This window comes from Camelus dromedarius, chromosome 20 (assembly GCF_036321535.1).
Source record: "Camelus dromedarius isolate mCamDro1 chromosome 20, mCamDro1.pat, whole genome shotgun sequence".
NCBI classification, from domain to species: domain Eukaryota; kingdom Metazoa; phylum Chordata; class Mammalia; order Artiodactyla; family Camelidae; genus Camelus; species Camelus dromedarius.
Genome location: NC_087455.1, coordinates 1,119,502 through 1,146,207, shown reverse-complemented (window position 1 = coordinate 1,146,207; position 26,706 = coordinate 1,119,502). Strand labels below are relative to the sequence as shown.

The following is a 26,706-nucleotide window of genomic DNA, read 5'->3' as shown; positions in this document are numbered from 1 at the left end:
CCCCTTTTCCAAAACAGAGTCATACAGTCGGAACCATACAGTAGGCAATCTTTTCAGATTGGTTGCTTTCACTTCAAGATGTGCATTTAAGGTTCTTCCACGTCTTCTCATGCCTGAGAGCCCCCTTGTTCTTAGCACGAGTTTCCATTGTCTGGATGAACCACAGCTTATCCACTGCCGGCTTAAGGGCATCGTGGTTACTTCCAAGTGTTGGCAGTTATGAATAAAGCTGCTGTAAACATGCATGTGCAGGCTGTGTGGGGATATACGTTTTCAGCTGCTTTGGGTAACAACAAGAAGCATGATTGCTGGCTCCTATGGTAAGAGCACGTTAATTTTTTAAGAAACTACCAAACTGCCTTCCAAACCATCGGCTGTACCGTTTTGCATTCCCTCAGCAGTGAATGGGTGCCCCTGTTGCTTCACCTCCTCGCCATCCCTCCCAGTTGTCAGGTTCTCCATCCTTCCAAATAATCTGTGCCCGTGGCTGTTTCTGGATTTTTTCAGCTTTCGCCATCCTCGACTGCCTTCTTCCTCGGGATGGGGGGTCTCCGGCCCTGCACCTTGACTTGCTCTAGTCCCCATTAAGGCCAGCTATGGTCGGAGCCGTCTCTGGACAGTCATTCCTGTGGTCGTGTAGATCTGTCCATGGCTGACACTCCGTGCCCTACAGCCTACAGACTCCTGGAGCCAGTCCCCCTGCCACCTGAGGCTCAGGACTCTCCTGCATCCTTGCCCTGCGTGGCTCTCTGCACACTGGGTGTCAGCAGCCTGCAGCCCCCGCGGTCTTTCCCAGGTCGTCCCCCTGGACCTTCTGTCCGTCCGGGGATGACTCTGACGCTGCGGCTTCCCTGCGCCTCTCTCAGGTGCCAGGCTCCCTCCTCCTGGGACCACGTCCTCCTCCTCCCTGGTTTTCCCTCACAGCTCACTTCCCCAGAAAGGACACTGGAAGGCAAACCTTTGGGGACTTTGCAGACCTTAAAATGCCCTGATTCTGCAACGCACCCCGAGGGGCAACCAGCCCAGAATTCTGGTTGGAAGTTGGCTGTGAGGGGCGCTCCGCTGTCTTCTGGCACCTCCCCTATCAGAATCCTCCTTTGTATGTGACCTGGGCCACCCCTCCCCCAAAACTTTCAGGATGTTCTCTTTGTCCTCAGGTTGGGAAGTTTCACACTGATGTTCAGACTCTTTCTACCAGGTGTCAGAGGAAGAGCTCGTGGTCCAGAAGTGGGACATCTCTCACCATCCGCAGGCCCTGACAGGTCGTCTCCCTCCTCTGTGTCTGGGAGACAAGCATCAGGCCCTGTGGGACCCACTGGGGAAGCTCCACTTCTCCCCACAGAAGAGGGAGGCCTCCATCCCCAATCTGCCACACCCTATGCCTGCCCCTGGCAGCCTCAGCTGCACTGCTGCTTCCCCACTCACAGCCTAGGGGGCACCAGCTTAGTGGCCAAAGAAGGCCAGGGTACAGGTGGGAAGCCAGCTGGATGCCCAAGCAGGCTTGGTGTCCTGGTCGGCAGGGGAAAGGCTAGAACAGGCAGGAGGCTCTGGGGGTGCCCCCAACCCTGGGGCTGAGGTCACCTTCCAATCTCAGCCAACTGCATTATTCATACCGTGGTGGAGTGGCCTGAAACCCAACCCCACAGCTCCAGTTCCCTCTGCAGAGCCCAAGGCCTGGCAGGAGGGCCAGGAAGACTGGCCCACTGGGGATGCCTTCCAAAAGCCCAGGGGGCCAGGGTGCCATCACAGGCCAGGGCAGGGGAGGCTGGCAAGGGTGAGGTCAGAGACCGTGGAGGGCAGGGGCACTACTCAGCCCCCCGGCCAGGGCCCCGCCCTCTCCATCCCCTGGCTGGCCTCTGGCTTCTTCTCTACCCTGGTTGTGGGACACCTGTGAGGTCATTTCAGATGCCACCCCCCCAGGAAGCCATCCCTCTCGGACGGACACTGTCCCTCCACCTTCTGAGGCCCTTGTGATCCAGCCACGTGATCAGTCTACCCCAGTGTAGCCCTCCCCAAATCCCTGAAGGAAGACTCTGGGCAGGTCCTTGGCCCCTGGGCTGTTCCACCACCTGGGCCTGGCCCCTGCTTGGGGGTCCCTCTCATCCATGGATGCCCTCCCCCAGTGAGGTAGCCACTCCTTTCTGGCCCAGCCTGCCCCTCACACCCCCTGTCCAGGGTCCTGCCCCCTGCATGCCTGGCCTGATGCCAGGTGTCCCCTGCAGGATATCTGGGGTATTTGTAAAAATGCAGATTTTCAGACCTGCCCCTGGGCCTTGGGATCCCTGAGGCGGGGCCAGGAGTATGTACCTTGGTACGGTTGGGGCACTGTGGCAGGTCCTCCAGGGGAGACTGTCACAGGGCCCCCATTAACCACGCGAGGTCCAGGACCCCTATAGAACCAGAAGCTCCAGAGGACGGAACCTGGGTCCCTTCTCAGCCTTTGAGTCCCCCATCCCCACCAAAATGTGTTATTTGTGATAAATATACTTCACTTTGGTCAAATAGATTTGATTAGGAAAACACTGAGCTGAATTTCATTGCTTTGAGAAAACAGTAAATGCAGGTTGGAATGAAATTCTGTTAGTTTCAATACGAGTGTACTGGTTCTAGCGAGTTGTAAAGGCCACACCCCAGAGCCCTGTCCAGGTCCTCACACCAGCGTGGATACCACCCGCCCCACACACTCACTCGGACAGTCAGACAATTCCTGGCTGGGCTCTTCTTCCAGAAGCCTTGTCTGAGGTGTCCCCATTGTGGTCATGGGCCACAGGATACTCTGCTCAGGAGCAGACACAGGATGAGGTCCTAAGACCCTCTAGACTCTTCTGCAGCCTAACCCAATGACCTCACCCCACTGCCCACAGTGGCCCCCTGGCTGCAGCACTCCCAGTGCCTGCTGCCCTGAGCCCCTGCCCTGCCCTGACAGTTCTCCCTCCATGATGGCTGAATAGCCTTCCGGGTCTGTTCCCCTGGGGATCCCCCAAGCCCGAGTCCCAGGCCCCGCCCCCAGGAGTCGCATCCAGCCGTCTCCCACTTCTTTGCCCTGTCCACAGTGTCAGGCACAGGGCCCACCACTGCAGCCAGGAGGGCAGGGGTCATCTCCTTCAGCTGTCCTGGCCTCACCGCAGGACTGGGCAGGGAGAGCGCCCCTCACACTCTGGCCTCCACGCCAGGGTGGCCTCCATTGTTGACAAGAGAGACAGTTCCTGTGACCTCCACCTCCTTCTTGGAAGCCTCCTCAGCCCACCGCCCCACCCACCTAGGGGGAGGAAGTGGGCCCTGGGCTCCCAAAACCCTAGCCCCAGGCTCTGCCCTGGCTGCTGCCCACCTGGCCAGTGACCTCCTCCAGTGTCCCACCCCCCACCAAACTGGGGGCCTCACAGGTGCTCACAGACAAGTGCTCATCTGGCTGCAAGAGTCGGGAGACCTGCCTCCCTTGGACCCCTAGAGCCACCACATAGGGGCAAGGCCACTGTCCTGGGACTCCCACCATGTCCCACTGGGGCCCACCAGCCATGCCTGGAGTTGGAGGCAGCTCCAGCCTCCACCCCACTAGGGCGAGTCTGGGTGCTAGGCCCTCTCACTGAGAGAGCAGCCCTCCCCACAGGGCCACCTGGCTGGGGATGGGTTTCCTCAGAGCTGGTGGGCCGGGCTACCAGGCAGCCCTGCCCAGAGTATGGCCCCTGAGCAGCCTGGGTGTTCCCTCCCCAGGAGCCCCTCCTTGCAGCAACTTCCCCTCTGGAAGCTTCCATGGGACCTGGACCTGTGTGGAGCCCAGCCCACCCACCCTGTGTGCCCTGAGCTATGCCCTTGGCTGCGACCAGGCAGCTTGCTGGCTTCCAGCTTTCCTTAGGGGTGCCCTTTTAGCTCCGGTCCGGTCCTTGGCGTAGGGGTCTCCGTGGGGACAAGCCCCCTGGAGAACAGGTGTGTTTTCCACTTTCTGACAGGGTAACAAGGGCGACTGGGATGACAGCTCAGTTAGGCCACGGGAAGCTCCTTTTTGTTGCTGCGTCTCTTTTGCTTTTGTCTTTAAGAACGTCTATTTTCTACCTTACCCTTTGCACTTCCCGTCCATTACCTCAAATCCTTATACCACCCTACGTCCACCTTGCCCCGGGCCTGCGTGGGGAGTGACCAGCTTACCCGGGCGGCGGGAGCAGCCCCGGGCAGGCGCCGTGGCACAAAGGCAGCGAGAGCCGGCGGGGGGGGACGCGAGGGGCAGTGAGGGGCGTTGGAGGGGTCCTCGGCGCCGGTGCCCCGGCCGCGCGCCCCGCCCCGGGAGCCCTGGCCGCGCAGGCGCACCGGCGGCCCGGCCCTCTGCCGCGCAGCTGCCAGGAGACAGCTGAGCCCGCCCGCGCGTTCCCACCTCGCCCCTCCCGCGCGCGTCGGGACAGCCCCGGGCACCGGCGGTGGCAGCTCGGCGCGTCACCTCCCCTGCCACCCGCGCGGCGCGGCGGGCACGCGGCCCCTCCAGATGCGCAGAGCCCAGGGCCCCAGCAGGCTTCCTCCGCGGCGGCGGGGGTCGGCCCGGGGCGGCGCCATCTGACGCCCCCTCCACCTAGTCGCCCCACTCTGCCCGCCGCCATCTGTCGGCCGTGGAGCCGCGCCAGGCCACGGGCCAGGGCCCGGAGAGCGCCTCAGCCCCTCCCCACGTCCACAGCAGGAATGCTGAGTCCCGCCCGTCCCGGGTGACGCCCCTGGGCCGGGGCAAAGCAGGGGAGGGCGGGTGCCCGACCTCCACGTGGGGCCAAAAGGAGGGCCTCTAGGACCTTCCTTCGCTGGAGTCTGGGCTCTGGGGCCTCCACAGGGTCGCGCGCACGGCCTGCCCCGCCCCTACGACGTTTGGACTGGCCCCGTGCGCGCTGCCCTGCTCAGGGTCTCCGTGCGCCTCCACCGGGCTCCTTGGGTTGGAACCTGAGTACCCTTCACCTCTGGTTTGCAACCCCAGCCTCTGGAGCCCTTTCACTGCCCCACATCACGCAGAGCAGCAAAGAGCCTGGAGGAGACTTTCATCTCACACGTTCACTCTACATGGCCCCCACTTAGGGCCGAAGGCAGGGGTCCCCATAACCCCCTCGCCATCCCTCCTCTCTCCTCCGAATGGAATCAGGCTGATCAGCAAAGAACCGCAAGGGGTGGGACACACACCCCTGGAGGAAGGCCTCCCATCAGCTGAGGAAACTGAGGCTTCCAAGGGCTGTGGCCATCCTATCCTGCCCATTGGCTCCTTCAGGGAGAGGAGGGATGTGGTCCTCCTGCCTTGGGGGGAAGGGGCCTGGCTGCATAGAGCACAGGCATTGTGGGCTGGACAAGGATGTAGGAGGTCTCTCGGAGGGACCCCAACCCCCTGCACCCCACCCCCACCCCAGCTCCCCACACACCCGCAGCCTTTCCTGTCCCATTTTTCATCAGCCTTCCTGCACGATGCCACCCCTCTACTCACCGCATGAGCCTACGGGGAAGGGGCCACTCAGAAGAGATGGGCTTCAAATGTATGGGGGACTGGCCACAGTCATCTGCCTGTCAGGCCGCTGTGTCCAGGTCCCCTGTGGGGCTGTGGCTGCTTGGGGTGAGGGAGGGAGAGCCAGAGTCCAGGGGAGCCCAGGTGGTCACAGATGGGCCAGGACGCTGGAGGGGGCAAGGGCCCTGCCACGAGGCGTGGGCACACTGCCCTCTCAGTCAGGATCCACGGTGAGGGCAAGCAGCTGGAGGCTCCAGGACACATCTTCCCCGGGAAGGCTGTCTCCAGAGGGAGTGGGCTCTCTGTCACTGGAAAAGCTCAAGTCTTTTGGGCAGGGGTGCTGAGGGGAGGTGAGGGCCCAGGGACCCATTTGTCTGAGCAGTCAGAGAGGGACAAGAGAGGCTGCAGGGTCAGGGCCAAGAGATGCAGGGAGCAGAGCCATAAAGACAGGGTCCCTGGGACCAGGGCTGTGTTGAGGGTGGGGGCCTCAGAGTGGGGGCCAGGCTGGGGAACTCGGGCTGGGAGGAGTGCCCACTGCCAAGGTTACCCGTCACCCTCCTCCAGTCTCAATCAAGCTGCTAATTAGCATCCTGACCACTCAATTAATTAGGCTGTGCGTGCTTAATTATGACAGAGTGCTCAGTGGGGGTGGGGCAGCGCCATCAGTCCACACCCCCAGTTCCCCCAGGAACCGAGGTTTATTGACCAGAAAAGACATATGAGGAGACCCTGGCCACGGGGAGCAGGGTGGTGGGGGAGTGAGTGGAGGGTCCAGGAGGCAGGCAGTAGCCCCTCAGTCTGTGTGTGTGTGTGTGTGTGTGTGTGTGTGTGTGTGTGTGTGTGTGTTTGTGTGTGTTGGGTGGGAGGGTTACTCCCACATCCTTAGCCTGGTTCCCGCCCAGGTACCTGGGAGTGAGTTCTCCCCATTCCACACCTCTGGCCTCTGAGTTTCTACCCTTACCTGCCTTGCCTGAAGACTGCATTTACCTGAAGTTATCCCAGGCAGGGTGGGTACATGGCCTGGAGGCCCCTGAGTGGAGGCCACACCCCTGCCCAGCCCTCTTCTCTTAGGGCCTGGAGCAGGTGAGTGCCCCTGGCCAGCCAGCAGGGACAGTGGGAGTCCCTGCACACCCCCTGAGCTGTCTGGCCATGCCATTCAACTCATTAAATGTTCTACCTGACTGCCAACCATAGTGACCAGGCCCGAGGCCCTCCCAGCCCCAGAGACACCTCCTTGTTTACTGTTCTGTGGGCAAAACTAGTCAAACTGGCATTTAATTTTTCGCAGAAATTCAAGAGGGTGTGTCTTATCTCTCAACTAGATGGTCACGAGTCCAGCAAGGCCCTGCGTCCACAGTAGGCGCTGATGGTGAATTATGCAGTGGTGGTAACGGGGGTGGCTGTGGGGGTAGGGGTGATGGTGGGGTGACAATGACAATCGTAGGGGTGATGGTGAGGTGAGGGACCCTGTCTTGAGATGTTCCTCACCGGCTTGGGTGGCGCATCCTGAACACAGCCTGGCGGGTCTGAAGGAGGGGGCCCTTGTCTAGTAAGGCAGTGCAGGGTGTGCATCCCAGGGGCCTGGGAGGATGTTTGCTGGGGGCTTCAGCTTCTCAACAGAGACTCGGCGGTCTCTGGGATTCCTGTTCTCCTGAGATCTGGACCTGACTTCACCACCTACAGGGGGAAACTCAGGGTGGACCTCTGCCTGACCACTGACCTCTACCGAGGATGGTGTGTCCCAGGCACACAGTAGGGCCACACTGTTGAAGACCTCAGTGCCTTCTGTCCAGCTGGGCCTCGTAGGTGACGGGGACCTGAAGGGACAAGCATGGAATAAAGAAGAGAGACTGGCAATGCTGGGCGGGGTGGGGAGAGGCAGGAGCCCTGGCAGGAGCCCAGGGCCTCTGAGGCGCTCCTGAGGGGCTGGCAGAAGCTCCCTAATGGGGGAGGCTGGGCGGAGTCTCCAGGTGTCTGCCAGGCACAACCCTGCAGTGACTGAGGCTCCCCTACTGTGCCTATGCCCCCTCTGCAGCCAGAGTGGGGCTAGGAAGTCTTGCTGGGGGAGGGGCTCACATCCCAGAAGAGACAGGGGCCCACCAGGGATGTCTATGAAGCCAGGAGGCCCCTACAACAAGGCCCTTTGGGGAATCAAGGAGGCCAAGCCAGACCCAGATGGGAGCCTGGAGCGCCCCGGGGAGGAAGAGACAGGGTGCCCTGTCCTGAGGTGTGTAGCCCCACCCTGGCTTTAACAGGGGTGCCCTGGACCCCTACCTGGCCCTGGGAGGGAGGCCTGGTGCTCCTCAGACAGGGAAGCCAAGGAGAATCCTGCACCAGGTGGTGGCGGGCTGGGGGGCAGGTCCCAGGCAGAGGGCAGAGCTGCCTGGGCTGAGAGGGCCAAAGGCCGCGTACACCCTCCACGTCGCCACCCCCTCGGCCGTGGTGGGCGCTGGGAGTCAGATACAATTACTCACTCAGTGCATCATAATTACCGCAAATAGCCCATTAAAGAGAAATTATCATCAATATGATATTAGCGGACAGCGGGGGAAATGAAGACAGGAAAGTGCTTATTCTCCCATTGTCGCCTTAGTGCGGACGAGGGGTGGGGAGGTAGTGACACCCCCCTTCACTGACCCGGTCCCCTCCCCGCTGCACGCAGCCATGAGGGAGCCTGCAGGCCCACGGGCCCTCTCGGCAGCTACCATCCCTGCCCCGGCCTCCCCCTCCCAAACCCCGTTCCAGCCCAGGCCGCCCTCCCACCGCCACCCAGTGGATAAGGCCCTGGACAAGGAGGGGTTCTGAGCTCTGCCCATCCAGGATCAGCGGAACCCTGTGCTTCCTGAGCTCTTGGGTGTCATGGTGCTGATGGGATGTCTCCAAGCACCCACAAAGTGCCTGAGGGGCTGCTCTTAGGGGACACCCAGACTAGCCTGCTTTGGCTCTCCTGGTGGGATGGAGGGATGGGCTCTGGTCACCAGAGGGGTGGAGGCTCTGGGGCCAAATTCATGACACCCCTGGGGTACACTGTGTCACCCCAACCACAGATGAGACTGAAGCTAGAACAGGGCCCAGCTCTCACCCCAGGCAGCCTGGGGGAAGGCACGTGGTCAACAAGGGTGGCCTCACCCTGGGACAGCACCCCCAGAACCCAGAGGGCTGGCAGGTCAGGGGACCGATTAGCCACTTGCCCGCATGTGGAAGAAGAAGGTAAGGGTCCCGCCCAGGCCTGCCAGGGCTGTAGCCCCCACCCAACCGGTTCTACCCCTAAGCTGACCGGTCAGAATTCCCACGCTCCCTCTGAGAAAACTGGGGACTCCGGCTCCTCTGAACTACAGGGCAGGGAGCGGGGGGAGGAAGAAATCACCAGTCTCACTGGCCTGGCCAGTCTGCTTCCTGCACCTGGCAGTGGCCGCTGGCTCCGTCCCTGCATCTCTCCCTACAGCAGCAGGGTGCCTGCGTTGTTCCCACGCCCACCAGACTTACTTCTGTGACTCTCGGTCCATGCCCTCTCAGCCCTCCCTGCCATCATGCCCCAGCCCCTCCCCTGCAGCCATGAGGGCCCCATGCCCCCTCAGGCCAGGCCCTGCACCCCTGCACCCGGCCTCCGCTGCTGCCCCTGTCTGGGGTGGGGGCTCTTCCCCGCCCCCGGCCCTGCCCCAGTTTGTCTCTCGGTGCTTGCCTCGCTCTCGCTCTCGGACTCAGTCTGTCATTTGCTCGTTTAACTTGCTGACCTGCTCCCTTCTCAGTAAGCAGAGCTCCAGAGCCGCCCTGCGCCGGCTCCCTGCTCTGCACACCTGCCCACCCTGGAGTAACAGGTCCCAGCGCTGTGACTCCACGTGACCCACGGGAGTGTCCTGCAGCGACTCAGCCAGAGCGTCTCACACACCGAGAAACACACCTGGAAGTGCCACCTCTTGACACCCTCTGCCACTCACACCTGCAGAGGCACGTCCCCCACCCCGGGCAGGCGTAGCTCCCACCCTCAGCTGCAGCGCTGCAGGAAAGCCTCGGGCCAGCGATGGGAGCAGGTCAGAGGCTCCCCAACCCACCATCCACCAGTCCCTCTCTGGCCACGCCTGATCCCTTCCAAGCCCCAAACCACGGGATCCCCTGAGGATAGGGAGGTTTCAGCTGTGCTGTGGCAGACGTGGGGGTGGGGTCTCCTCTGCTCCCTGCAGGAAGGTGGGAGTTAGCCAGAAGGCCACAGGGCGACAGTCAGATCCTCAGGAATTGGGGCTGAGGGCCCTGGGGAGCCATGGGTGGCTCCTGCCTAGAGAGAGCAGCCCTCGGCTGAAAAGGAGAGACCAGGAGCATTAGGGAGAAGCTGGGGTCAGGGCTCGGGCGGGCCTAGCTGGGTCAGTTGTGTTTAAAACCCCTTCTGTCTCAGACGAGTAGTGGGCTGTGCCTCCCTAAGTCATCAACTAATTGCTGGGGCACCGGTGCCCCACAGAGAGCTTCAGGGATCGCCGAGGGAACCCTGCCCCTCCCCCACCTGGGTCTGATGCTGCAGGAGAAGGGACAGCGGGACCCAGTTACCAGAGGAACCTGGGATTGCGTCGGCGCTGGCCTCTGAATTCCGGCTGGGCCCCAGTGAGTGATCTCGAGGAAAGTCCTTGGCTTGTTCCTGCCCAGCATCTCATCTGTGACATGGGCCTTTGCCACCCCAGGACCATTCCTAGGAGGCTATCAGGTCATACAGACCTGGAGTCTGGCACATGCTGGACACTCGATTGTGTCATTCCTGGGCCCCTCTCTGAGGGACAGGGTGCGAGGGAGGGCAGTCAGGGGAGAGTCCATGGCAGGGAAGGGGAGGCCAGTCTCCTGGGGGCTGGGACCAGGCCGAACACATGCAGGTGTTGGAGGTGCAGGGGAGGTGGGGGACGCCACAAGGCAAGAGGCCAAGGCCCCTGTGGGGACAGGGATGGGAGCAGGAGGGGGATGGGAGGTGAATGGCAGAGGCAAGTACCTGTCTGGGCAGGGCAGGCAGCGACAAGTGATGGGGAACTATCTCCCTCCAGGCTGGTATGGCTGATCCCAGCGGGCCTCAGGACACCTGGCTGGGGTGTCAGCCAGCAAAGGCACCAGAGTCAGGGCAGCCAGCCTGGAGGAGGTGGCAAGGCTCAGGGTAGTGGCAAGGCTAAGATGGACAGGAGCCAGGCTGCTGCTGTGGGCAGCTAGTGTGCCCCCTTCCCCTCCTCTATTGCCTGTCAACACTAGGTTGGGTTGCGGGGCTAGGGGGTCCCACACCCTCAGCCTGCTTCTTTCGGCGCCACCTGCTGCTTCTTGGGGGCATCTCCCTGCCAGGTGGCCAGGCTGACAATCTCCCCCCAAATCTGCCTCTTCCTGTCACCGGCCCCCTCCCCCAAAAGAAAACCTTCTGATCTCTACCCCCTGCCACATGGCTTCAAATCTGAGCGCCCTTGAAATGCTGAGGTTCAAGGAATCTGCATTTTAGCAGGATTCTAGCTCGGCATCCTGAGAAGAGCCCCCCAGCCCATCCTTCTCCCCAGGCAAGGGTGCCAGGTCAGGGAGCTTGGAAGCAGAAGGAGGGGGTGGGGGAGAGGAGGAGGTGAGCTCCCCCAGGGGAGAGGGGCAAGTGGGGCTGGGGGCCCAGCTGCACTTGGACGCCCCTTCCCCGCGCTGTCCGGGCTCCATCCGCCCTTCCGCGCCCCCCTCCTCCACCCTCGCCCGCAGCCTTCTTTCCTCCGGGGCCGCGGGCTAATCGGCTGTGACAGCCCAAGCCCTCAGCAGCTGAGCGGTGTCACTGCGAATTAGGCAGGCGCTGAGCCCGCCAACAGCAAATTACTCATCACTGTGCGCTGGTGCGGCGGCGGGAGAGGCAGGAGTGTGAGCCTCGTGAACAGGCAAGTGGGCACGTGGGCTGAGAGCTCGGTGCCAGCGAGGGGGTAGTGGGCGTGTGGGTGCCTGAGGCTCCCCTGCCTCCCCACGGCCCATCCCTCCACTCCCATCACTGCAGCCCCCTCCCCTCCATCCTACCAACTATCGCCCTTCCTGCCCTACCCAGACCTGGGCCCCGCCCCCCCCCCCCCCCAGCTTTTCTCCCTCACCTCCGGCCCCGGCCAACCTTCTCTAACCCGCCCCCTCCCCGCTGATCAACTCTCCTTTTACCAAAACTTCTCCCAAAGTGACCTCAGCTCACTGTCCCACTTCCTGGGCCCCAGCAGTACCCTACGGGGTCACCAGGAGCAAATCCGGGACTGGCCTTTCCCCCTCCTCCCCTCTGCACTTGCCTAATTTAGGCCCTGGCTCCCCAGCCCTCCCTGGCTGGTCCCCAGTAAAGTATCCTCCTGGCCCTGGGGCGCAAGCTGGCGCCCTCTGCCGGGGGGAGCTGTGGCTTGAAGCACCCTAAGTGTCCCTAGGGGACGCCATCCCGCTGTGCCACACGATGTGGGTCCAGTCTGGGCTTGGCCCAGCCCGCCCTGGCCCAACGTTGCTCCTCCCTGCCGCCTGCGCTCCCACCTTCCCATCCCCCTCTCAGAGCCCCTCCCTGAGGCCCCGCTGCCCCACCCGCAAAAAGCTCCTCCCCCTCCCTGGCCCCCAACCTGCCTCCACCCCCCAACTCTGCCCTGCTTCCTCCCCTCCCTAGGTCCCTCCACCGGGGAAGTTCTTCCCCAGGTCTCACCTGCCCCAGGCACCAGCGCCAGGCCTCTGTGGGCTCCCTCCCTCGCTCCTCAGCGGCCACACCACAGGCCTCACCGTGGGAGCTGGGGCTGCAGAGCTGTCTCCCACCAGAATGGGAACCCCAGCAGTGCGTGGCCTGTCCTGTTCCAGGTTCCATCCTCACCTCCTGAAATAGACCTGGCACACAGTAGGTGCTTCATCAACAGTTTGAGTGAATGAATGGGTCCCCGTCCCCGGAGAAAAGGGGTCTGATTTTCCTCGGACCTCGGTGTCCCTGTAAGGGCCAGGTTGGGCTGGGCTGGTATCTGGGAGAGCAGGGGCAAGACCAAATTCCCCACACCCCAGCAGGGCCTCCCTGGCCCTTGGTCGGACTCCACGGCCTCAGGGACTGCTGACCATGCAGCTGGGCCCAGGGAGGTGACAGGGCTGGTCCTTCGGTCAGAGCAGCAGGCAGGGCTGGGAGCTGGGCAGGGGGACAGCTTTGGACCCCAGCAGGACTGGTGGCCCTTGCCTGTCCCCCAGTTGTCCCTCAAGTGCTGGGGACAACCTAGCTTGTCACCTCCATGGCGGGCTCAAACCAGCCACTCATCTGCTTCCCAGAACCACTGGAGGTGAGGAGACCCAGGCCTACTAGGGTCTGGGTGAAGGCCATTATCTTCCCAACGCCCGCCCTGTTCCAAGTCCCTAAGCCCTGGGCCAGAGAGTTGCAGGGCCACGGCCAGGGGATGGCTTGACCCTTCCTTGGGCCCCTGGTAGGTAGGTCACGCAGCCCTGGCTCCACCCATTCCCCACAGGCGAGTCTGCAGGGTGGGGGACACTTCACAGCTCCCTACACCCTTCGAGGCTGGACCTAGTATCTGCTGAACAAGTGAGTTGTGGACCTGGAGCCCCAAGTCCAGTGCAATTGGTGATGGTCTCCACTGGGGCAGGGCTGGGCAGGGTAGGGTGAGACTGAGGAGGCCTCCATCCAGTGCTGGAGGGCATCTGGGCCCTCACTGGTGGCATGGAGGACCTGGGCTGGCCAGAGAAGGAGGGCAAAGGGGTACGTGGGGCAGCCCCAGGGTTCCGGAGTCTTGGGTCGGGCAGAACCGAGCAGACAGTCCCTGAGGGTGACAGCCCCCTGGGATGGCCAGTGTCAGAGCTCACGAGGCCACAGGGCCAGGATGTGGGATGAAGGGACTGGGACAGACAACACCCACGTGGTCCCTGTGCGTGTGCAGGTCCCACGAGTGCTGCCACAGGTGCCTGGGTCTGTGTGCTCCTGTGCATGTGCATATGGGGGTCTGTGCATTTGCACTTGTCTCAGCCCACACACGTGGCCGTGTCTACTTGCATGTGTGCATCTGTGTGTGCACCCATCCTGGGGAGGGGGAGGCCAGGGAAGAGGACACCTTGGCCTTGGCTGGCCCCACCCCCCAGCAGCTATAAATAGGAGGCCAGGGAGGGGCCGGCAACAGCCGCTGCCTGGCTGCTGAGGGCAGGGCTGGTGCTGGTGTGGAAATGGAGAGGGGCAGGGGGGTGCCAACTGCAAACAGAAGTGGGATGTCCCCAATATGGAGCAGCCCTGGGGCTCCCCTAGGGCCAGCAGCTGGGAAAAGGGGCCAGGGCCTGGCTTGGTCCCCTCAGATCCCGGCTCAGAGATTTTCCTGGAGCCCTTATAACCAGTGGGAGATCGAGGGGAGCAGCTGGGCTGTGTGTGCATGTGTTTAGGATGTAGGGACCCTTGCAGATCTGGAAGCTGAGGCCCAGCTGGGCACTCTGTGTGGGGTAGGGGCCTGAAATAATGCCGCCCCTAGGGGCCCTGGCAAGCCTTGTTCACGGGGAGCAGGGCCAGGATGGTGTGGGGGCGCTAGGGCCTCAGCTCAGTCAGCCTCCCTGGGTAGAAGCTGGGGCAGCTGGTGCAGGGGTGGCCCTGGCCAGAGAGTCTGGGGCTTCCAGCCGGCAGGCACTGAGCACAGCTGTGTAGGTCCAGCGCAGAGGGAAAGGGACTGTGTCCTGCCGCTGCCAAGGCTGGGCAGCCAAGCAGGGGAGTGCGCGTGGCGTGGACTGAGTGTATGTGTAGGGGTTACATGTGCAGGTCTGTGTATGTCGAGTGTGTGTGAAATGAGTGTGCACGTGTCTAGCGTGTGTGTGCCACCCTGTCCTCCCCAGGTCCATGGGCCACAGGTCCAGGCACACAGGCTCCAGGCTTCTCCCTCAGGTCTGGGAAGAGACAGCTGCCTGGAGGGTCATTCCCAGGCCCCCCTGGGAACACATGCTGCCCTCAAGGCTGCCCCAGATTTGCTCTAATGTCCCAGACCAACAGACCAACACCTAGCACCAACCACTACCCCCCTCTCCCCATCCTCCGGGCACTCAGCCTTCTAAGGAACTTGCCTCCTGAATGGGTCTGTCTCCCCTGGAGCTCTGGGCCAGGGCTGTCATTTCGGTCCCTGCTGTGGTCACAGAGTTGGGACTCAGACTGAAAGAAGTAACAAAGGAATGAATGGTTGAATCCCCTAGAGGTGGTGGTGGGGGTAGCAGGCCAGGGTGGTTGGGGTCCCCAAGGCCACAAGGTATAGATTCTGTCCACATGATGGTTCTGGGGAGCCTCCTCCGGGAGGTCACTTTGGCCCCCTGAACATCCAGGCAGGCACATTAGCTCCGGGACCCGGGTGCTGGGTGGAGGCCCGTCCTGCAGCGTGGACACTGCGTCTGGCACCCCTACCCCAGATCCAGGCCCCTGGCTGCCTGACAGCTCCCTCTCAGACCAGTCTGGGTGGCTCCACGGATCTTGGTGCTGCCACAGCCCCCACACACCTACAGAGACAAGAGTCATGTCGCACTCACACTGGCGGATGCAGACAGACATACCTGAGCGCTGGCTGTCACACTCTTGAGGTCCCCCAGCTCTCCTGGCCCCCAGGCCCAGTGAGGTGGAGGTCAAGGCCTCCAGTTCTCACACAGTCCCTCCCACACCTGGGCCCCTGCCCGGCCCCGGCCCGGCCCGAGGCGGGCTGAGCGGGGCTGGCGGGAGGCAGCACCTCTGGGGCCTCCTCTGCTCTCCCGGCCCTTTCGCTTTCCATAGATTGGCTGCTTTCCTGTGGGAGTTCATGGATTCCCCCAAATGTTTTTCGGAAATCTGTCCCTAAACACAAAAATGAGCCATCTTCCTGCCTCCCCCAAGAAGTTCCACATCCTCCATGTTCATTCCTCTTCTCCATTTGATCCTAGATGGAAAACTGGAGGAAAGAAGGAAGGGGTGGGGGAGGAAGGAGGGAAAGAGAAGGAGGGAGGGAGGAAAAAGCAAGAGAAAATAGAAGAGGAAAATGAAACCAAACCCAGCACTCAGCCCCGGGCTCAGGCCCGCCCTGCAGAGAAACCCAACCGCTGCAGAGTGTGGCCGTGGCCCCTCTTCCCGAGCTCCTCGTGGGCCCCAGGCCCCCTGCTGGGTACTGGGCTCTGGGAGGCCTGGGGTGCCGGAGGGAAGGGGTGAGCGCAGCTCCCTCCCCCAGGAGAGCACCAGGCTGCCCACCCGGGCTGGTTTCTCTGCCAGGAGGGAGGCTCCCTGATGGCTCCTCACGGCAGTGGAAGCCAAGGTGCCCTCATCAAAACCAGCCAGTGGACTGGCCCTCACCTGTGTCCAGGCCCCTCCTTGGCAGCAGTCTGGGCCAGGACAACGATCCTCCTCCCATCTGAGCCTCGGGACCCTGTCCTGAGGTCGGCTGGCCTGGTTCCCCCTCGCGCTGCAGCCTCCCGTACTGGTCCCTTGAACTCCTCCCCGACCTCCACACTTCCCCTTCTTTCTACACCAGCATTTTTGCCCTCAGAGACGGCAGCTCGCTCCCCTCCTGGGGGCTGGAGAGCTCAGCCCCTGGATTTAGGGACTTTGGTCAAACCCCTCAGAAATCCAACCTTCCAGTTCTAAATTTTACCCGAAGGCAATTGGGGAGGGGGCAGCACTCGCCTTTTCTGTTTCTCAGATGGAGACAATAAGAAACTCTGGCGACATCCTCTCGGGAACTGCAGCTGTCCCAGCCCTGAGGAGGAGACCTGGCGTCCCCAGGCTGAGAAGTAGCGCAGCCCTCCCTGCGGAGAAGAGCCAGGGAGCCCTGGCCAGGTGGGCGGCAAGTTCAGCTCCAAACGTGAGGACCACAGACCTTCACCCGACTCTGTCCTGTTTTGAAGGGAGATAAATCAAGTATCCTACAATGGCCTCAGCCCCCTTAGGGTGAAATTTCCAGAGGTGCTGCCCTCCCCGGTTCCCCTAGAGTCCAGGCCTTGGACCTTCAGGTGGGAGGCCAGACTGCAGGCTCGGAAGAGCTGGGGACAGCGCTTGCCACCAGGATGCAGTGGTGCTGGGCGTGGGGTCACCACCAAGGCTGGCTTCGTGTACTGGGCCGCTGTCCTGCCTTAATGGGGTCCCCAGGTCCACCCTGTGCATCCCTCCTCCCTGAGGGGCAGCCCGGGGCCAGCAGGGCAGATGCCTCTGGGTCGGGCCCTGACGGCAGGCTTTTTTACAACTCTGGTCAGTCTCTCCCAGTCGGTCAGCCCAGGCGGGTCACCCGAGCTAGCAGGGCCCAGTTTAGGGACCTCCTTTTCCTTCTACTCAGGAAGAAGTAAGCAAAAATGAAAGCCAAAGAAAAACCAGCCAGGCTCCAGTGACTTTTGGATTTAAACAGATTTATTTTTTGTGTTTTTTTTCTTTCCTCAGTTTCGTAGCAAATGAAAAAGGAACCCAACAAAACCCAACAACGCAACAAAACTTCCCGCAAGCTGGCGAGTCTCCTGCGCTCAGCAGGAGCGGCTGTAGTCCGGGACCGGGACCTGCAGGGGCCGGAGCACCAGCCTCCCCACACTCTCTCCCGCCTAGTCCAAAATTCGATCAGGCTTTAAAAAAACGAATCCACAAACAAAACGAAACATATTTTAAACTAAAATAAAAACACTTTCTCCACCCGCCCCCATGCCAGGAGATTCAAGCGAAAACCTCCTCTTTAAAAAATTTTTGTTTTCCGCTAGAAATACTGTGCATTACTATTTTTTCCCTTTTCACTTCTCTTGAGGGTTAAAATAAGATATATTTTCCCAGGAGTCATAAATACGATCTGGTGCATAGAGAAATAGCAGCACGGAGTCCGGGCCAGCCCCCGCCCCCGTCGAGTACAGTAGGGCAGCAGGACTGAACACAGCATAGATAATACTCCTCGGCTTCAATCTCTATGGGACGCCGGCGGCAGGGTTGGGGGCAGGCGGGCAGGCGGGCAAGCAGGGGCCGGGCCCCTTCAAGCGAGCAACACATGCTGGGACACGCGGACAGCCGAGGGCGACCCCGGCTCGGAAGGAGGCAACTTCCTCCGGGGTTTTCTTATATAATCACCGAGCAAAATAAATATAAATACTTCGAAAACAACACCGCTTTGGAAAGGAGGAGTAGAAAAGGGCAGGGTAGGGAGGCCGAAAGAGAAAAAGCAGGAGCGCGGGGCGGCAGAGGCTGCCGGGGAGGGACGGCGGCGGCGCCCTCGGCGGGCTGGGCCGGGCCGGGTCAGGGGCAAAACCGCGCTCTGCGTATGTACAAGCGGACGCCACGAAGGACTTCGATCTGGCGCAACTTTGCTGGGAATCGCCGCGTTCCGCGCAGAGGAGTTGTGGCAGCGTCAGGACCGCGACCCGGAAAGGTGCGCGGGCCGGGAGCGAGGAGGACGCGCCGCGGGAACGGGCCTCCAGTCGGCGCCTGCAGACGTTGCAGCAGGGCGCGCGGGGCCTGCCCGGCGGGAGGCGGAGGTGTTAACGCGGAGGCCCGCGCGCGCAGGCAGCGGCTCGGCCGGGAGTTGCGTCCTCGTCCTGGGCCGCAGAGTCCGAGCCGAGGCCCCGGGCGGCCTGAGCAAGTCCGTTCCCGCCGGCGGCGCGGGCTCGGGGTCCGGCGCTCACAGGAAGAAGTCGGGCGCGCCCTTAGCCCCGCCGGGGCCGGCCTGCGGCGGCGAGGACTCCCGCGGGAAGCCGGCCCCGCCCGCGCCCCCGGGGCCACCCCGGCCAGCCAGCTTCTCGTATTTCTCCTTGTACAGGTCCCGCTCCTTGGCCAGGCGCCCCACCTCCAGCTTCAGCTGCTCCACCTGGCTCTGGAGCTGGCACTTCTCGCTCTCCAGAATGTGCCGCTGCTGCACCCGCTTGAAGCGGCACGACTGCGCGTAGCCGCGGTTCTTGAGCGTGCGCCGCTTCTGCTTCAGTCGGATGACCTCCTCCTTACTGAAGCCGCGGAGCTGCCGGTTCAGCTCGCGCACCGACATGGACACCAGCTGGTCGTCGGAGAAGCGCTCCTCCAGGCGCACGTGGTGGCTCGCGCTGCTGCTGCCGTGGTGGCCCACGCCGGCGTGGTGGCTCGCGCCGGCGTGGTGGTGGTGGTGGTGATGGTGAGCAGAGTGGTGGTGGTGGGTGGCGTGGTGCGTGCCGTGGTGGTGGCCGGCGCCCATGTCGTCCGCGCCGCCGCCGCCCGCGAAGCCCTGGCCCCGGAAGGCCTCGTAGGCCGCAGCGGCCACTGAGTGGTGCGCGACGTGGTGCCCCGCGTGGTGGCCGCTGCCGATGAGCGCCTCCACCGCGTCCTCGGGAGTCAGGTTGAGAGCCTCTGGGTTCAGGTGGTGTTGGTAGCCGCTCATCCAGTACAGATCCTCCAGCGCCGGCTTTCCCGAGGCGCCCCCGACGGCGCCAGGGCCCCCGCTCCCCGGCCCCGGGGCTGCCCCGGCCTGCGCCGCGCCGCTGCCGCCCCCTGCGCCGCCGCCGCCGCCGGTGCCCGGGCTGGGCGCGCAGAAGCTGGGCGAAGAGGGCACAGAGGAGCAGGGCGTGCTGAGCGGCGTCGAGGACAGCGAGCCGGGCGGCAGGCGGTGGCAGAAGCGTTCGGCCTCGGGCGGCTCCTTCTTCACCTCGAACTTCATCAGGTCGAAGTCGTTGACGTACTCGATGGCCAGAGGGCTGCTGGGCAGCTCGGCGCCCATCGCCAGCTCCGAGGCCATCGCCCGGAGGACCCCGCCGCCGCGCCCGGCTGCGCCCCTACGGGAGGCGGCGGGGGGGGGGGAGCCGCAGGCCTCTCCCCCCCCTTTGCTCTCCACGGGCGGCGGGTCCCGGCCGGGTCAGCCGCAGGGAGCGCGGACTCCGGACAGAGGCGCGCGGGGAAAAGTTTCACGCAGCCAACTCAGGGGCGACCGCTAGGGACGCCGCCGTTTAGGCCTCTTGTGCAGCCCCTAGTAGCTCCCTGGAGGGCGCAGGCCAGCCGTGCTCCCCCGTCCCCGCGCCGGTGGCCAAGCGGGTGGCCGGGCGGGTGGCGGTGAGGCAGGCCACCGCCTCGGGCTCCGCAGGTTCCCCACACTCCACCCGCTCACCGCCAGCCCCGCCTCCACCGCCGAACGCCGCGCCGCACGCTCCCCTTTATAGCACCGGGCGCCTGGGTCCGCCTTTCTGGGAGGGGCGCTCTTCCACGGGCCAATCGAAGCCCCAGACCCGTCGCTCTCATTTGCCTATCCCTATGGCAACCCGGAACCCAGCTGTCAATCTCCTGCGGGGAACAGCTGTGGGAAGGGGTGGTGACCCGCCGCCCACGAGAGGAGGGGACAGGGCCCTCTGGTGGCCGCCTCAGGGGTCTGCACAGGCAGAGGGCTGGGGTGCACGAGAGGCGCGCGGGGGCGCGGGGCCTGGCCTGCGGCCTCCGAGGGCTCGCATCCGCGACGGGGCGGCCACAGAATCTTGGGGAGCAGGGGGCGCACCTCGGTGCCTCTGTCCCCCGCCACCTAGCTGGTCCGTGACCCCGCAGCCCTTTTCCAGGTTTTTTTCTGCCAGCCGGCCGGGAGGACGCGTCGGGCTCCGCTAGCTTGGTGGCGCCGGGACATTCCGGCCTCCCAATTCGGATGACACTGCGCGGCCCGGCTGGGCGCTGCGCGGGAGCGCCGGTTATTTTTAGCTCCGCGGTTCAGGCGGGTTCAGGAATTCAGTCAACAAAGTTGCTGGCACCTCCGTGGGGCGGGATCCACCGCGGGACGCCCGGCTCAGAGGGTGTGTAGCGCGCAGGTGGGGAGGGAGTCGTGCGCGGGCCAGTGAAGACGGCGTGCTGGGGACCCTAGGATGGGGGCGGGAGCCGGGGCGGGTGAGGCCGGACACTTAGGGGGTCGGAGGGACTCCGGGATGGGAGGGACCTGGGGGCTGGCTCTGGCCAGAGGGCTGCCAGGCCAGACACCAGGTTAGGAATCCTGGCTCCAGCTGCCCACCTGCCCAGGTCGGGCCTAGTGGTGCCATACTGGCTGGGAGCAGGAATAAGAGGGACGGAGGTGGGAAACCTCCAGAGCCAGAAAACCTGACAGCTGGGCTGACTGTGAAGGTGCACCCAGAGTCCAGGGCTTGGTCACCAGGTAAAGAACTGGAGCAGTGGGTGCACCCGGAGCAGGGGAGCCTCCCTGCCTCTGCCCACCAGGATCTACTGAGATGGGAGAGGCAGGACCCAGAGAGCCCCTCCCACCCCTGTTCTCTACACTGTTATATGACTTTTATAGTTTAAAACTTCAATCTTACACACAATCTTCTATGCATAGAAGGAAAGGTCTGGAGGGTGTGGGCAGGAAGGCACCAGGGGTGGCCTGGACACGTGCTGGGGACACTGTCTACTGGGGCTTTTACTGTGTTCCTGGCACGAATGTCTGCTATTTTCTAATAAGAAAAGTGTCATACTGTGGGGAGTGAAACTTCACTTCCTAAGATGTCATGTGGGTGGCCAGGCCGCAGTGTGCATGGTGGGCAACCCTGCCCCTTCCTCCTTGCCCCCACGTCCCTCTGGGTGGGCTGTGCTGTGACGCAGGGCCATGCAGAGAAGGACCACCCCACAGGGATGGCCCAGCAAGTGGCAGAACCGAGGCCCCAGGCTGGGTGCTTGGGCTCCCAGCTGAATGAGTTGCCAGATGCATTGCCAGGTTTGGGGCTTCCGTTAAAGCACCTTGTGTTCAGAGGGAGGCCACGGCTCAGAGAGCTGATGCCACATGGCGAGCTGGTGGTATTGTCTGCCTGTCTGAGGGGGAAAAGCTTGCACGGGGCTCCTGTGCCTAGCCACCTGACTCTGCCCCTCACACTGTGGCTCCAACCAGGCCCCTGGACCAGGCAGGGGTTCAGTCCCAAGTTCAGAAGGATGCAGGGTGGAGCCAGGCTTGTGCAGACAGGAGCCCTCCTCACAGCTCCTGGCCTCAGGCCGAGGGGCACCATTCCGCAGTCATGCCCGGGCTCTGTTGGACCCCCAGTCCCTCCTGCTCACCTCATCTTGTCCTGAGAGGTGCAGTAAGGAGGCTGAGGCCAGGGCAGCCCTCCTCAAGACCCATGCTCAGCCACATCAAGTAGGGGACAGCTCCCCTCACACCCAGCCCTCAAATGTGATGCTCAAGGATGCTGGGCCCCGGCCTGGCCAGGCTGGCCGCGCCTCCACTGACTCACATAGGTTCCCTCCTTCCCTCACTGGGGGAGAGGAACAGCCAGTGTGCGGTCTGCTGCACGTGGGGACCAGAGACCGCATCCACACTAGGGGGAGGCATAGGGCCTCTGGGGCAACCTGGGAAGGCGGCACTGCCTGGAGCAGAGCAGGGCACCCTGTCCCTGACTGGCGTAGGCACTGGGCAAGCTCCCCTGGCCCTGGACGGGGAGTCGGGGAAGGACTGGCTTCCCAGAAGTTCTCTGGGCTAGTGTGCCTGCCCTCAGCTCTTGGCCACCCCCAAGCTTTGGGGGCAGTTGCCCCAGGGCCCTCCTACGCTCTTGCCAGCGGCTGTTTTCTCCCTGGTTCCCTGGCTCCCCCTGGTCTCAGCTGAGCCTTCTCTCACAGCCAGGTGGGTGGGAGACGGGAGAGCAGCCGACTGCCCCCCGCACACACGCAGGCTTCGGAGTGCTTGCCCACCCGTCCAGCCAGCGGCCTGCAGAGGGGGCGAGGTAGGCTCTCCCTGCCAGGGGAAGGTGCTGCCCCTTCCTGGCTCCGGTGGTGGTCTCTAGGCTTGCTCCTTTGTCTTCGTTAACTCCTGTTTGCCACTTGCTGGCCTGGGGCAGGGGACACACAGGGAGGCACTGACAGCCGGGTCTGGGAGCAGAGGCCGGGGGGTGACCAGGGCCCCCTCCTGTCTGCCAGGAATGGCTGGTCGGAGAGCCACAGATACAGCATCAGATGTGCTGTGTCTCCTGGCCACGGCAGCCACCAGGGTAAGGTCTTCCTCTCGGCTCCCCTGACGGTGGAGGCTGGGAGGGGAACAAGCCAATTCTCCGCGGCCCCAGAAAGGATCATTTTTCTCCCACCTAGCACCACCATGCCCTCCTATCACAACACATCAGTGACTAAACCCATGGAATTCCACAGGGACTCATTGAACCCCTGGGGCTCATTGTTAAATGCACAACACATGTCTTTACTGAGCACCTTCTGTGCACCAGGCTGCCTGCCCGGGGTACCTTCCCCCACCTCCACCAGGGAGGCTGCCGAGGCTTGATGGTGAGATGCAGCCATCACTGGGGTCCATGGGCTCCGTGCCAGCCAGGTCGTCCTGGGAGCAGCCGGAGGCTCTCCCTGACCCGACAGCTGGGGGGACTTGAAGGCTCGAGTAACTGGACAGCTGGTGGGGAGGGGTCAGGGGCTCAGGACAGCTGCACTGAGGTAGGGCACCCACTGCCTGGTCCCCATGGCCACCTCTGGTCTGTTCTGCACAAAAACCAGTGCAGGGTCGGGGTGGGACCCCTGACTCCTCCCCACATCAGGCCAGGCCCCCTCCACCTTTCACCTCCTCACGTGCTGTGGTGACCCCCTCCCCATGAGAGTGGACAGGACCCCTCCAGGGGCTTCCTCACCAGCCTGGACACATGGGGGCAGTCAGGTTGGGGGAGCCAGGGTGACCTCCAGCCTCCAGTTGGCAAGGACCTCGGGGCCTTACTCCTCAGGCTCAAAAGAAGCGGTCTCAACAACCTGAGGGAGCTGGGGGGCTTCCTTCCCCAGAGGAACCTCCAGAGGGGACCCCTCCTCACCATGCAGCTCCTGAGCCGAGGCGTGTGGTGACCTGGCCAGCCAGCCTCATGGACGTCACAGCGTGAAGCCACAAGACATCTCGTCCTCGACAGCAGGCTGGGGTCAGAGCCCAGCTGAAGACCTCTCCTCAGCCTCTCCCCCTCTCGCCAGGGATTTCTTCCTGGGCTCAGGGAGCACTAGGCTGGTGTCCTCCCACCTCGGGGCTCATCTGGAGCGAGAGCTGCCTGGCACCATCCTGGTGGGGCACACTCCCAGCCGGGGTGGGCGGTGGCTCCCTGGGGAAGGGCTCTGGCTGCAGGAAGCTCCTGCCTTCCTGCCACCACACTGCCGGCTCCTCCAGCTCCCCTCCTGCTGCCTGCCCAGCGGCACCCCCTCCCCAGTCAGCACCTGTTTCAGACCCCACCCCAAAGTCACCTTTGTGCCACTCCCGCAGGCCCCTTGGCCTCTCCAGTGCACACCCACCCCGCCTACTGTTCCTACCTCGCCTCTCAACCCTCAGATAGTGGACCAGGCTCTAAGCTCCCCCCAAACGAAGCTCGCCTCCAGCCCACGCCACCTGCTGGTCACATGACTTTGGGTCTCAGCGGGGGGGGGGGTGTCCCCGCTTCCCTGCCTTGCCTCTGCCACCTGCAGGCGGGCGTGTCACCGTCACTGCACCCGGCCCGCCACCCTCACAGGAGGCTCCCTGTCCGTGGGGCCATCGTCTGAGAAGCTGCACGACCTGTTGTCCTAGGGCAAAGGGCAGTCCACAGAGGGCACAGGCCTGGAGAGGGGATCCTTCCTGGGCTCTTGGCAAAGGCAAGGAAGAGGCTCCAGGGTCTGCCTGGGTTGGTACGGGCAGTAGAGGGGGGACCGACCCACACCCTCATCCCCAGGGTTCTTGGTTGGCCTGCCCTGTAGCCTGAGGAGCCCAGGGTGACCACTGGCACACTGCCCCTCCTGCCCGGGGGCAAGGGCTCTGACCAGGCCAAGCCTGAGGCTGACAGGGTCCCCTAATAGGTCACAGAGAGTGGTGAGGGCTCCCGGGGCCGGGGTCCAGGAGAACAGGGCAGCCACTAGCAGGGCATCTCCTGCTTCTAGGAGTGCCCTGCCTGTCCTGAGCCGTCCACGCTGGCCCACAGCTGTCAGACCGGCCGCTTCCAGGCAGTGGGCTGCACCGTGGGGCAGTGGGGCCCGGGTACAGGTGGCAGGGCCTGTGGCTGTGAGCAAGTGGGCGGCCAGGGGAGAGAGGCAGAGCAGCCGGGAAGGGAAGACTCGGGGGAGCAGTGGTGGTCCTGGGCGGGCGGGGGAGTGGTCCAGCTGCCCATCGGTCTTTTGGGAGCCCACCCCCAAGGAACACACCTACTCGCCTTGGATCTGGCTGGTGCCCACCTTGCAGCCAGGGGTGCAAGCGTGTGCCCCTCCTTTATTGCAGAAGGAAGCGCAAGGGGAGGGTCTGAGCTGGTCATGGTTCAGGTCAGGCTGGACCAACAACTGTCTCCCTCTGCCTCTCCTGCCTGTCCAGGCAGAGGAGTGAATTTACTCCCTGCCCCTCCCATTGTCACAGGGTCCCCTGTGTGTGGGAGCTCCCCGCGGGCGTCAGGAGGGAGCTCAGGGGAGGAGGCAGGAGGCCGAGGTTGCCCCTGGTCATGTCGCACACTAGTTCCTGCCGCACCCGCGCCTGTCTGGAGAAGGAGCCGAGCAGCTCGCTCAGCCCTGGCTCCAAGGCTCCTCTGTCAGTGCTTAGCCCAGGCTAAGCCAACCCATGTGGCTCCTCCAAGGGCCTGGTCTGAGGCCACCACAGAGACCCGAGGGGTGGCTAGGTGAGGACACATGGCTCTGCAAACCTCTGCCCGACGTGTGCCCGGCCAGAGCAGCTGCGGGGCCAGGCTGGGGGAGCGAGCTGGCCCACCGTGGGGTCCATTCGGCTCACTGACTGGGTGGGGCTTGCTCTCTGCCCCATGACCCAGCATCCCGCTGAGATGGCACAGGGCAGGCCCGGGACAGGGCGCAGCACCTGCATCGGCACTCGAGGCAACGGGTCCCCTGCTCCCGGACCGAGTGTCGCCGTCACACAACGACATCAGGCAGCGCTTGCCGCCACCCAGCTTGGTTCTCGTCACCTCTGGGGCTGCCACAGGGACATGCCATTGCACGGACAGGGACTGGGGGCAGGACCCCCAGATCCTCACCTCGGCCTCATGGGGCGGGGGCGGGGGCGGGGGCAGGGCCGAGGGACCTCCCCAACGCCCTTCGGCCAGGGCTGGTCAGTGCTGCCCTCTCACCCAGGCCCAGGAGGAGCAGGTGGAGGACAAGTGGTGGTGCAGCCGGCTCCACTCCAGGCCAAGGGGTGGGGCTGCAGGCCACGCGGTGTGGGTGGTGATGCAGCGACACTGGTGACACGGAGATGGAGGCACACGGCAGCGGTCCAAGAACGGGAGGCTGTGGGCACGTGCTCACCAGCTGGAGTGCAGCTCACTTCTCTGGGATGAGGGATGAATACTCTGAATGGCCTTGACCTTGGCCTCCCAGGATCTGTTAGACCAGACCCTGTCCCAGGCCCCCGGGACCAGAGACACTTCCAACGTGGAGCGAGCTGCCTCCTCTTTGCCCTGTCCCTACCTTGGCCCAGCTGTTCTCCTGAGACACCTGGAGGAGGAGCTCTGGAGAGGAACTCAGCTTGGGGGACCCTGGCCCCCGACTGTCACATCCAACATGTGCCCAGGGCCCCCTCCTAGGCCTCTCCCAACCGCAAATCACATTGGCCTGGCCATGGAGAGGCTGCCCCCACCTGCGGAGCCATCCAGGAGGCAAGACAGCACCAACATTCCGGCCCAGAGGCAGCGAAGGGGATGTGCTTTCTCCCTGCCTGGCTCTGTCTGGGTCCGTGGCTAAGCGGGCAGGTGAGAGGATGCGCAGGGGCCATGGCAGGGGTGCCCCCTGGACGGGTGGACGGCCCCTCACCTGCCTCTCAGTCTCAGGCATCCAGGTCTGCGGGGCGGCACCTCTAGGAGAGGCTCTGGGGCATGAGCAGTGTGCACCCACCCGAGCTGATGCCCCACGGGGCTGCGCGGTGGCGTGGCGGCAGTCAGGACAGCCGAGTAGACACAGGACAGAACCTTTATTGCTGAACACAAAACGCCCGCCAGGGAGGCCTGCCCGGCGCGCTTCCCCGGGCAGGCATCCTAGGGGAGGACTAGGGGCACATCGCATGGAGGGGACAGGGCTGGGGGTGAGCCCTGCTGGGTGCCCCTTCGGGCAAGGCTGAGGAACCGGGGTGGGAGGTTGGTGGGGCCCAGCCCGAGGGAGGTGAGACCTGGGTACTGGTCACGCAGAGCTGAGAGCCAGGTGGGCAGAGCGATGGCCCTGCAGCCCCAGGGGGGTGCTCAGTGGCCGGCGGCCCCTCCTCTGGGGCCGTGGCGGGCAGAGCCTCCTTCCTCTCCAGGGCCGAGGGGCCGAGGTAGGCATGGGCCGGCCCCCTGGGCCCTCAAAGACGGGGTTTGATGTGCAGAGATTTCCCTGTTCCGAGAGGGGCAAAGGTCAGAGCTAGGATTCCCAGCCAGGAGGAGGGCCCCCATGGGCCCAGGCCCACCAAGCACGGGCCGCCAGAAATAGGGAG

The 26,706-nt window shown here is 63.6% G+C and overlaps 2 protein-coding genes and 1 long non-coding RNA gene across 4 annotated transcripts in view; all 3 read right to left on the bottom strand.

The window, feature by feature from the left end:
• Positions 1-1,146: 1,146 nt before the first annotated feature.
• Positions 1,147-5,481, bottom strand: LOC135318672 (uncharacterized). The gene is made up of 3 exons (XR_010376943.1): positions 5,444-5,481; positions 2,689-2,776; positions 1,147-1,282 (listed from the first exon to the last, which is right to left on the bottom strand). It is a non-coding gene; the product is annotated as an uncharacterized LOC135318672 (long non-coding RNA).
• Positions 5,482-16,759: 11,278 nt separating this feature from the next.
• Positions 16,760-19,134, bottom strand: MAFA (MAF bZIP transcription factor A). Its single transcript, XM_031439774.2, has one exon. It carries the CDS (start codon positions 19,090-19,092, stop codon positions 18,013-18,015), a length of 1,080 nt encoding a protein of 359 aa, XP_031295634.2. The 5' UTR covers positions 19,093-19,134; the 3' UTR covers positions 16,760-18,012.
• A 7,055-nt stretch (positions 19,135-26,189) lies between these two features.
• The window catches only part of ZC3H3 (zinc finger CCCH-type containing 3), an 82,945-nt gene continuing 82,428 nt past the window's right edge, over positions 26,190-26,706 (bottom strand). For both annotated transcript variants that reach the window (XM_031439775.2, XM_064476755.1), the window contains exon 12: positions 26,190-26,606. In XM_031439775.2, coding sequence (XP_031295635.1) covers positions 26,575-26,606 — 32 coding nt within the window. In that variant the 3' untranslated portion in view covers positions 26,190-26,574. The remainder of the gene's footprint in view (positions 26,607-26,706) is intronic.

What these genes read in the sequence shown, in the direction of transcription:
- MAFA (XM_031439774.2), bottom strand. Translation starts at nt 19,092, where the DNA reads ATGGCCTCGGAGCTGGCGATGGGCGCCGAGCTGCCCAGCAGCCCTCTG.